This window comes from Salmo salar, chromosome 06 (assembly GCF_965601325.2).
Source record: "Salmo salar chromosome 06, fSalSal1, whole genome shotgun sequence".
Classification (NCBI taxonomy): Eukaryota; Metazoa; Chordata; class Actinopteri; order Salmoniformes; family Salmonidae; genus Salmo; species Salmo salar.
The window spans coordinates 74,130,349-74,142,506 of NC_138296.1; the positions used below are offsets into that span (position 1 = coordinate 74,130,349).

At 42.6% G+C, this 12,158-nt stretch overlaps 1 protein-coding gene across 11 annotated transcripts in view; it reads left to right on the forward strand.

Moving 5' to 3' along the window:
* utrn (utrophin) overlaps positions 1-12,158 on the forward strand; it is a 306,152-nt gene that overhangs the window by 238,463 nt on the left and 55,531 nt on the right. For all 11 annotated transcript variants that reach the window (XM_082976950.1, XM_082976949.1, XM_082976955.1 and 8 more), the window contains 2 exons: positions 330-408; positions 3,306-3,366. In XM_082976950.1, coding sequence (XP_082833076.1) covers positions 330-408; positions 3,306-3,366 — 140 coding nt within the window. The remainder of the gene's footprint in view (positions 1-329; positions 409-3,305; positions 3,367-12,158) is intronic.

Here is a 12,158-nt window from a genome sequence, read left to right on the forward strand (position 1 = left end):
GCATTACCGTGCAGGAGTCGATGATGACCACTGAAATAGGAAGCCACTTTGATCTGATCAGACAGAAGGGCACACAGCACAGCAGGACTGACCCCAGTCGCCAGTCACCCCATAGAGATTCACCGGGGTATGATCAAACTGTGGAAGCCAAGCCTCATGGTTCCCTGTGTAGAGACGGCCTTGTTCCCTCACTGTAGGGAGGATGACTGAGTCACTGCTCACAGTGAGGACACTCAGCAATACACACACACACAGCTGGGCCGGTCCATATAGAGCTGGCGGGGTGCAGATGTGTGTGTAACTCTCTCTCTCCTCTTTCTGGTGTGCAGGTGGCCGTTGAGGAGAGACTGAAACTCCTTCAGGAAGCCCACAGAGACTTTGGCCCGTCCTCCCAGCACTTCCTCTCCAGTGAGTAGCCAATGACTGCCCTTGATATGTAATACAGCCTACGAATGTCTTGGCAGTAGCCTATCCATGATGGGGGAGGAATTTCTGTAAGTTTGGCTGTTGTTCTTTTTGTCAGGGTTGTTTTGAAGTCAGCCATCATCCACTGCCTCCTATACACACTCACACAGACAGACACACACAGAGTCACGCAGGCCATTTGCAGGCACAAGGTTCTTTACTCTTGAATAATTCAATGCTTAATTACAACTCTCCTCCGACTTCCTCTAGTTATTCTCCTCTCAGACCAGAGTGGTCATTAACCAGGAAGAGAATGAGGGGAGGGAGGGAGGATAGAGGGCAGAGAGAGAGAACATTAGGAACAGACAGAGAAAGCCAGACTCTACCTCTCCCTCCTTCCATCCCCATTTACAAAAATTATACACCACAGGAATGTTGTTTTTCATGACTATGTCCCCTTCCTCTCTCCATCTCATATCCAACCCCTCTTTTATCTACCCCATTTGGCTTAGACATGGATCCAAAATGTCTGCTGTATGATAACAGGGTGGGATGGAGAGGAAACTGAGCAGCTTCATGTCCATAGACTTGAGTGGTGCTGACAGCTGAGCTACTGTACCAGACAAGATGCCATTCAGGCTCCCCTTTCATCTCTCATAGAGTAGATATAATCTACCATTCCTTCTCATAGTATTTTAATAACTCGGTTTCCCCTAAGGGATCAAGTAAGTGTCCGTCTGTCCACCCATCCTTCCGTCCGCCCATCCTTCCTTCCATCCATCCATCCATCCATCCATCCATCCATCCATCCATCCATCCATGAGCATTCACCCTCCATCTACAGAGGATTGTGAAAGTATTCACCCTCCATCTACAGAGGCTTGTGAAAGTATTCACCCTCCATCTACAGAGGCTTGTGAAAGTATTCACCCTCCATCTACAGAGGCTTGTGAAAGTATTCACCCTCCATCTACAGAGGCTTGTGAAAGTATTCACCCTCCATCTACAGAGGCTTGTGAAAGTATTCACCCTCCTTGGCATTTTTCCTATTTTGTTGTTTTACAACCTGGAATTAAAATTCATTTTTTGGGGGGGATTTGTATCATTTGATTTACACAACATGCCTACCACTTTGAAGATACAAAATATTTTTTATTGTGAAACAAACAAGAAATAAGACAAAAAAACTAAATTGAGAGTGCATAACTATTCACCCCCCCAAAGTCAATACTTTGTAGAGCGACCTTTTGTAGAAATTACAGCTGCAAGTCTCTTGCGGTATATCTCTATAAGCTTGGCACATCTAGCCACTGGGATTTTTGCCCATTCTTCAAGGCAAAACTACTCCAGCTCCTTCAAGTTGGATGGGTTCCGCTGGTGTATAGCAATCTTTAAGTCATACCACATATTCTCAATTGGATTGAGGTCTGGGCTTTGACTAGGCCATTCCAAGACATTTAAATGTTTCCCCTTAAACCACTCGAGTGTTGCTTTAGCAGTATGCTTAGGGTCATTGTCCTGCTGGAAGGTGAACCTCGGTCCCAGTCTCAAATCTCTGGAAGACTGAAACAGGTTTCCCAGTTCCTTTCCCAGCATGCTGCCACCACCATGCTTCACTGTGGGGATGGGGTTCTCGGGGTGATGAGAGGTGTTGGGTTTGTGCCAGACATAGTGTTTTCCTTGATGGCCAAAAAGCTAAATTTTAGTTTCATCTGACCAGAGTACCTTCTTCCATATGTTTTGGGAGTCTCCCACATGCCTTTTGGCGAACACCAAACGTGTTTGCTTATTTTTTTTCTTTAAGCAATGGCTTTTTTCTGGCCACTCTTCCGTAAAGCCCAGCTCTGTGGAGTGTACGGCTTAAAGTATTTCTATGGACAGATACTCCAATCTCCACTGTGGAGCTTTGCAGCTCCTTCAGGGTTATCTTTGGTCTCTTTGTTGCCTCTCTGATTAATGCCCTCCTTGCCTGGTCCGTGAGTTTTGGTGGGCGGCCCTCTCTTGGCAGGTTTGTTGTGGTTCCATATTCTTTCCATTTTTTAATAATGGATTTAATGGTGCTCCGTGGGATGTTCAAAGTTTCTGATATTTTTTTATAACCCAACCCTGATCTGCACTTCTCCACAACTTTGTCCCTGACCTGTTCGGAGTGCTCCTTGGTCTTTATGGCGCCGCTTGCTTGGTGGTGCCCCATGTTTAGTGGTGTTGCAGACTCTGGGGCCTTTCAGAACAGGTGTATATATACTGAGATCATGTTACAGATCATGTGACACTTAGATTGCACACAGGTGGACTTTATTTAACTAATTATGTGACTTCTGAAGGTAATTGGTTGCCCCAGATCTTATTTAGGGGCTTCATAGCAAAGGCAGTGTGTGTAGGTTAGGTGTATACAGGGGAGGGAAAGGCTTCCATCAACTTCTGAGCGCCTCTCTGTGAATGGCTTATGACAGCTCATGTTCCTCTCTGTGAATGGCTTACGACAGCTTGTAAAGTCGTATGTCATCACATCTGACAGCTTTTATTGTCCTGTCAGTCTGTTGGTTGTGTTTGGGCTTTGAAGATCAGCTAACTCATCCGCTTTCCTTCTCTCCGTTTGTTCTCCCCTTTGTCTGTGAAGTCTAAGAATAACATGCCATTAGAATATATTAAACAGCTATTATTAAGAGGATGCAGCCCCTTCTCACAGATATAGCCGTCTTAACTCGCTCCAACTGTCCAATAGTTATGCACATTACTTTTTACATTTCATGCACAGTGGGAATGTTATTTGGAGAAAAGGCCATTACATTATGGAACTATTAGTGGATATTTGCGGAAGCAGTCGACTCGGGAGACTAAACAGATTATTGCGCTGCAAATAACGCTGTGTTTTTAATGGTGTATTTTTTTCTCCACAGCCTCTGTGCAGCTCCCGTGGCAGAGAGCCGTGTCTCAGAATAAGGTTCCATACTACATCAAGTGAGTTCTACTGTACTGACTGGTAACATGCTGATTATGTATGCTAGACGAATCACTTTCTTTATGCTTATTTTATGGTAACTATTTGCAAAACAATGGTTGAAAGGGCTGTGTGTGTTTTTTTATTTATGCATGTGCGGTTGGTTTTACTTGTGAGTGTGTATGAGTGCGTGATTCTGTTCATACTCAGTCTTTCCAGTTGAAAAGTTTCCTTCAAAGGTTTGATTGAATTCTTGGAAGTTTCCACTGTTGTAATATTGAATTTGAGGTGATTTTAGGTGTCATGTCTACTGTTGCTCATTCATTTAGCTGGGGGACTTTTCAACTGGCACAATACCTGTCATAATGCCTAGGTATTCATGGACTCCATTATGGTAGTTCCATAGCAGAGATATTGCTGCTTAAGATCACATTGCCCATTGTAATACATTCACAGTCCAGCAGTACAGCAGACAATGTATCCATTTAAAAGGCAGATGGGGAGAGATAGGTTTGTGCTGATCGCTACTCAATATGGCTTTCAAAGTGTCTCAATGCACCTTGGACACATGCTAAGAGACAGAGAGACAGAGAGAGTTAAAGGGAGGGAGACAGGTGGATAGAGAGATGGGGGTAACTGAGCGAACGAAACGGAGAGAGAGGGATAAGAAAAAATAGGGATTCATATGAAAGGAGAGTGGGTGAGAGACGGGGGTAGGATGAAGGGGTGATAAGGAGGTAGAGGTACAAAGACAGATTGTGAGAGAGAGAGGGGGATGAGAGAGAGACAGAGAGATACTGAGTGAGAGAGGGAGACATCCCTGTGAACAGCTGAAGTTTGTTTACCCCAGGAGCTTTGCACTGGAAGGGATCAGAGATGAAAGGGCGAGAGAAGCTGGGAGGAGAGATGAGGGCAGGTTTAGAACTCTGGAATCAACAACAGCTGTCTCTGATCACAGGTGTTGGCCCTCCTCGAGTGGCTGACCATTGAACCCCGGGCCCTCCCTACACACACACACACACACACACACACACACACACACACACACACACACACACACACACACACACACACACACACACACACGCCATATGTCCCTTCCTTGTCTCTGTATTACGTAGCACAGCAACTCCACCACAGGTTTAGCTGAGCCCCTCTCACATTCATTCTGAGTGACCCTTTAAGAAGGGAAGAGAGAAAGGGAAATCGGCCTATTGAAAGCCTCCCTCCAACTCCAACACTGTGAGGCTTTCATCTCATTTAAATGGACGCCACCGCCGGGAGCTACAATACTAAGCTATTGCCACTGTTGGGATTAAAAATCTCTCAAATCTCTTTGACTGCCCTCCCTGACCCCTCTGAGGGAATTCAAAACTTTGCCTTGGCCTTCACAGGGCTAATCGTAGGTCACTTACAGCGCAGTGACATTACTGTGACTCCAACATCAGGCTTTGACACATTCATTAGGGTCTGGGCCCCCCGCCTCTCTCTCTAGCTCATGCTATTTTCCGTCCACTCGACCGCACAAAGGCCTCTGTGCTACCCCCCTCCCTTCCATGGGAACAGCGACACACTGGTGAGTCAAACGGCTAAACACGGAAGCCTCGCCACCCGCCGCTCTGTCACCCCAGTTGACCTCCAGCTGACCTCTGGCATTTCAGCGGGCTCAGATTTTCAGAACGCTGTCAGGATGAAATATTGGACTGCCACTCTTTTCTGCCAACATAAGAGCTTGAAACTTCCCATCACACTCTGTGGTGTGTTGGTCTGTCTGTGAGTGTGGGTGTCTGTGGGTGTCTGTGGGTGTCTGTGGGGGTGGGTGCTTCAGTTGTGGCTCACTTGGTAGTGCATGGCACTTGCAATGCCAGGGTTGTGGGTTCGATTCCCACAGGGGACCAGTATGAAAATGTATGCACTCACTACTGTAAGTCGCTCTGGATAAGAGCGTCTGCTGAATGACTAACATGTCAAATGTAAAAATGTGTGTGCCCGTCAGGATGTCTTTGTTGTGTTTGCATCCGCATTGACTCATCGAATTACTTTCATTAAGTTGCTACAATTCAAAGGGTTGAAACGTTTTTCAAATGCAGAGTAGAAGAGGAGAGAAAAAAATGATAAAGTTTTGAGGGGAGGAGGAGAAGAGGAATATATCAAGTGGAGAATGCAGGCACTCTGGTTGGAGATTAGTCTGGCTGAGGGACTGTCACGGAGAGGTGGGAAAAGTGTCTCTGAGTCGCAGATATTTCCCTACTTCTATCCCTTATATTTTACAATGTAATCATTCATTGAATGCTCATGATTATTCATGAACATGTCCTGCGTGACAGAGACATAGTCCTCCTCAGGAGAAAGTTGCTGTGACTTGCATGTCTCTGTGACTCTGTCTCTGGGAGTTGATGAAGCGTCACTTCCCCAAGGATAGCTCAGTGTTTTGCCTAGCTTTCCATGAACTGAGGCTCACCGCCTACACCCTTGGTTCCAATTTTTGGGATGACTGCCCTGGATGTTGGGTTTTGGGGCATTTACATTTGCATTGCATCCCATTTTTATATACTGTATATACAATTCATACAGTTGCAAGAAAAAGTTTGGACCTTTTGGAATCACCTGGATTTCTGCATTGATTACTCATAAAATGTGGTCTGATCTTCATCTAAGTCACAATAATAGACAAACACAATCTGACTAAACTAATAACACACAAACAGTTGTACTTTTCACATTTGTATTGAAGACATTGAGTAATCATTCACAGTGCAGGCTGGAAAAAGTAAAAGTAAAATATGCAATAATTTAATAACCAACGTTTCGACAGATAAGCTGTCTTCATCAGGGTATAATGACAAACACTGCGGGGTGACTCGTTTATATAGTGTCAAAGAACACACACAGGTGTCTGTAATCATGGCCGGGTGTGGCCTGATATCATTGGTTAATTCTCAGATATAAAAATTCAAAACAAACCGAGACATCTTTTTCAAGGACAGTCTCGCAAAAAGAAGCATTCTTGCGTTCTAACTACCTGCTATTCAAAGTGCTCTGAACAAATTAAGGGAATCGTTCAAACATTGGCACATTCTAAGATCCGATGATAGTATCGGTAATGTGCTTTCGGACCTTCCCTTGGTCGTATTCTCGCGGGGCAGAAACCTCAGAGATCAACTGGTAAACTCTGATTTACCACCCCAAGATATCCCTGCACAACGTGTATTTGCGCCCCTACTGGATGGAAACTATAAGTGTAATGGCTGTGCTCAATGCAATGGCACTTATAAATGTAGATCCTTCAAAACACCCCCAAACAGGGTAACAGATCCCAATCAAAGGTGTTGTCACTCCACTAAGGCAGTTATTTATCTTATAACTTGTCCTTGTGGTAAAAAATATGTGGGTAAAACAGAGCGCAATATTAAAAGTATGAATCTCAGAGCATCGTAGCACCATTAGGTGCAAAAACTCAGCCCACTTTTTGGAAGTAAACCACTCGTTTTCGTCCCTACGTTATATCGGCATCGAACATGTCACTCTCCCTAGGAGAGGGGGTGACCTCGACAATTTATTGTTAAAACGAGGAGCTGCCTGGATCTTTAATTTAATGACCCTTGCTCCCTTCGGTCTTAACGTAGACTTTGATCGGAAGCCATTCTTGTGATTATTGTGATTTTGCTATTCATTGTAAATGTTTGTAGGCCTATGTTATTTTTATATCTGAGAATTAACCAATGATATTAGGCCACACCCGGCCATGATTAGACACCTGTGTGTGTTCTTTGACACTATATAAACGAGTCACCCCGCAGTGTTTGTCATTATACCCTGATGAAGACAGCTTGTCTGTCGAAACGTTGGACATTAGGTTATTACATCTGAGCTCTTAGAGTGTGCGGCTCTCCTTTCATTTTTCAAGTGTTCTACTCTGCTAGCCAGCACCTCGCCTAAATAGGTGTGCGTTTCTTTCACCTCTAGATTAGATGAAGATCAGACCAGATTTTATAAATGCAGAAATCCAGGTAATTCCAAAGGGTTCACTAACTTTTTCTTGCAACTGTATATAGCGTCAATGATTTTATATATATATATATATATATATATATATATATATATATATATATATATATATATATATATATATATATATATATATATATATATATATATATATATATATATATATATATAGTACCAGTCAAAAGTTTGGACACACCTACTCATTCAAGGTTTTGTCTTTATTTGTACTATTTTCTACATTGTAGAATAATAGTGAAGACATCAAAACTATGAAATAACACATATGGAATCATGTAGTAACCAAAAAAGTGTTTTACATTTTATATTCTTCAAAGTCGCTGGTTGAGAGAATGCCAAGAGTGTGCAAAGCTGTCATCAAGGCAAAATCTCAAATATAAAATATATGAGTAGGTGTGTCCAAACTTTTGACTGGTACTGTATATATATATATATATATATATATATATATATATATAACTAAAATATAAATGCAACAATTTCAATGATTTTACAGAGTTCAAATAAGGAAATCAGTCAATTTAAATAAATTCATTAGGCCCTAATCTATGGATTTCACATGACTGACTAGGGCGAAGGTTCACCTTCCAACAGGGCAACAACCCTAAGCACACTGCAAAGACAACGCATGAGTGGCTTTAGGACAAGTCTCTGAATGTCCTTGAGTCGCCCAGCCTTATCCCAGACCGGTTGAACCCGGTCGAACATCTCTGGAGGGACCTGAAAATAGCTGAGCAGCGACACTCCCCATCCAACCTGACAGAGCTTGTGAAGCTCTGCAGAGAAGAATGAGAGAAACTCCCCAAATACAGGTGTGCCAAGCTTGTAGCGTCATACCCAAGAAGACTCGAGGCTGTAATCGCTGCCAAAGGTGCTTCAACAAAGTACTGAGTAAAGGGTCTGAATACTTATGTAAATGTGATATTTCAGTTTTATTTTTAATAGATTTGCTAAAACATCTAAAACCAGTTTTTTCTTTGCCATTATGGGGTATTGTGTGTAGATTGATGAGGGAAAAAAACGATTTAATCAATTTTGGAATAAGGCTGTACATTTTTTTTTTAAAGTAAAGGGGTCTGAGTACTTTCCGAATGCACTATACATGTGTATATGTACATTTGTGAGTCATATTAAATCTCCTGCAGCGTATTAGCATGGGAAATACTGTATGGCAAAGCAAATAAATAATCTGCCCTACAGAGGCGGGTGTGGTTAGCTTGTGGTCATCACTGGTGTAGAGTAGTGTGTACACTTATTACTATAAAATGATTAATGGGGCACCAGTCCAGTATTGGACAAAATGGTATTCTAAGAAGTCCTGACTCATATAACTATATAAGACTGCAATTAGAATAATAGTAATACATAGATTAATATGAAGGTAGGAATTCTTTGAGAATTTGAGTTATTTCCTTAGAATAACAAGACAAACACAAGTTCTTTATACAATCAACATTTAAAAACACTAATCACTAATCAAAATATTTGAAAAGGTATGAAATAGGATGAAAGACAAGAAGTTACAACCTGGAGATCCAGAACATTAAAAGATGTCATACTCAGTCTGTGATTAAATACTGTTGTGTCTTCTTGATTGTTCAGGCCGCATTGAGGAGAACAAAGGAAGAAGATGGCTGGGTGTGCTTTCTGGTTGACTTGGGTGGTTCCTCCTTCAGGTTGTTCCTTTGGTCCTGAGTTGGTGTCCTTATGCTTGTTGTTCTTCTCTGTTGGCTCCTTGCTTGAGTTGCAGAGGCTTTGCTCTAATTGTGTTCTCTTTCCTTGAAGAAGGTCATCTTAAATATACCATTCAGGCTACACTAGCTCTCTAATGGCTAAGTCTCCTTCTGAGACAGTTTAGTGCATGGGCTCTTCGTCCTAATTTATGTACCGGATTACATGTACTGTTCCCTAAAAGGTACTTCCCCTAATTTATCAGTTCACCAGTTCTTGCCTTAATAAAATTATTTTATTTTTATTTTTTAATTTAACCTTTATTTAACTAGGCAAGTCAGCTAAAAACAAATTCTTATTTACAATGACGGCCTACCGGGGAACAGTGGGTTAACTGCCTTGTTCAGAGGCAGAACGACAGATTTATTTTACCACGTCAGCTCGGGGATTCAATCCAACAACCTTTCGGTTACTGGCCCAACGCTCTAATCACTAGACTACCTGCCGCAAAGGTCCAGGCCCTGTGGTTGGCCTACTGAAGATTGAGGTTCTCCTCCCTCCTTAATAGAGGTCCAGCTTGAGAGGTCCAGTTTGAGAGGTCCAGACGGATAAGAGGCTAAGAGGGGAGCAGTACTTTTGTAGTCCTGCTAGGTCAGATGGTATCACCCCTTGGTGTCGAGAGCCATTTTTAAAACCCAATGTCTTGGAGGTAGAGAACGTTTTTTTTAGGGAGAAAAGCTCAAGTTGGTTAATGTCAATAATGTTCAGAAACGACACATCGCTACACAGGCCTGCTGGGATAATCTAGAGCTGTGAAAAATGATGCATTCTTTATCTTCTGTAATCATCTGGTCTGGTTTGTGATGAGGAGGAAGTAGCCAAGCCAAACAGGAAATGCCAGGGGAAGTGGTCGTTATGTAGAGGATTCTAAACGCTGTAATTATGCTGCCTGTATCCAAGGCATCCTGGAGCCAAGGAGAAGCAGAGTCCCCTCTGTCATTCTATTCACACTGATAGAATTAGGAATTAGAATTTCTAATAATTTAATATGAATTAGAATGTAGTAATTTACTACTCTGCTACAGCTTGGCCACATGCTCTCATAAACAGCACTTCAGAGTAGCTTATTAGTTACATAAAATGCGGAGTTTCCTGGGTTTTATGCAGTATTCTATCCCAGAGTCCCGTTTTAATGATGTTTACTCAGAGATGTCATTTAATTAAGCAATAAGACACGAGTCAGTGCTGTATCATGAATACAGTCACATTTAAATTGTGCCTCTTGTACCTTATTGATGTCTAAAGACAGTACTAAACTAAACGCTAGGCTTATATTAAACCCCGCTGTACTAAACTAAACGCTAGGCTTATATTAACCCCCGCTGTACTAAACTAAACGCTAGGCTTATATTAAACCCCGCTGTACTAAACTAAACGCTAGGCTTATATTAAACCCCGCTGTACTAAACTAAACGCTAGGCTTATATTAAACCCCGCTGTACTAAACTAAATGCTAGGCTTATATTAAACCCCGCTGTACTAAACTAAATGCTAGGCTTATATTAACCCCCGCTGTACTAAACTAAATGCTAGGCTTATATTAGCCCCCGCTGTATTAAACTAAATGCTAGGCTTATATTAACCCCCGCTGTATTAAACTAAATGCTAGGCTTATATTAGCCCCCACTATACCAAACTAAATGCTTGGCTAGAAGCAATGGGAAATAATGTGTGAGTTGAGATAAATTAAACAGATGATTGGGATAGCAACATGAACATGATATTCTGATGGAGGAGCAGTGATAATTTTCAGATGGAACTGTTAGCAGGCATAGGTGTGTTTGTGACGGCTAATACAGCATGGCTTAGAACGCTGCTCGTCCATCCAGCATCCGTGATCCAAACAACCAGTTTTATAATGATGTTTACGGGGAAATGTCAAGCGCTGCATCTATTTATCCTCAAACCGGATTCATCTCCAGGCTCACTGTGCTCTCTACAGTATATCACTCACTCAACTCCCTGCTGAGGACAGGCTGTGGAGCTGCTCTGACTTCCTGTCTGACTTCTTTACCCAAATCTCTTCTAAGCTCCGTCTTTGCACCACGTATTCCACAACAATTAACTTCCAATAAGCATTCTACCCATTGGTAGAATGGACTCGGAACCATTGGCAACATGAAAAACCCTACATCTCAAACCGGCTTTGAGAATGAATGCTGAATTCTGTATGACACTACCAAGCGACTTTAGTGCTCTCAGGCTGTAGCTTTCGACCAGTCAACCTTAACTCCTTGTTAAAAAGAGGGACTTTGACCTCTGTGTGGTTCTTCAAATCAGAGAGATTCTATAACCCTGAGCTTGGTGCCAAACCATCTCTTTCACATTCTGGGACATGAATGTCTGTGTGATCTTCAAGCCTTAACACATGTCTACACGCGTCACAGCTCTGTCCTTGCAAAGGTTACCACAGGTAACCTTAAACTTGGGAGTTTCTGAGGATAAATGAGGACGGACGACAGAGGGAGAAAGAAGGGATGATTGAGGAAGCTTAGAACCTGCCAACTCTGTGGGTTGTCTTCATTATGACAGGCCTAAGCTGCCGGTCCAGCAGTGGTAGTAGACAGCTAGTGTAATCCATTTTTTGATTGAGCCTGTCTGCTGTGTTTGTCATTCTGCTGCTTTGCACTGAATACATAGTGGAAAGACTCCACGGGTTGCCAGATCACAGTCAACTCCTTGTGTTTCATCTTTGGGGCTAAGGCTGGCTTCTCTTTGATGTTCCTCCTACAGACTTAGTTGAATGGCAACCATTATTGTGTTTACTCTGACTGCTGTTGGCACTGATAGTCATTAACACACTTCCAGGTGTGTGTGTGTGTGTGTGTGTGTGTGTGTGTGTGTGTGTGTGTGTGTGTGTGTGTGTGTGTGTGTGTCCGTGCATGCATGCACATATGTGCATGGGTGTGTGTGTACAAGCTTATGCCACAACCACGGCTAAATCCTCAAGCTGTTCGAACAAGAGGAGATATGAATTCATTTCTGACGGCTTGGTGTCCAAATCCTCACTGGGACACAATAATATCCGTCCGGCCATGATTGAATCGGCCCCTGT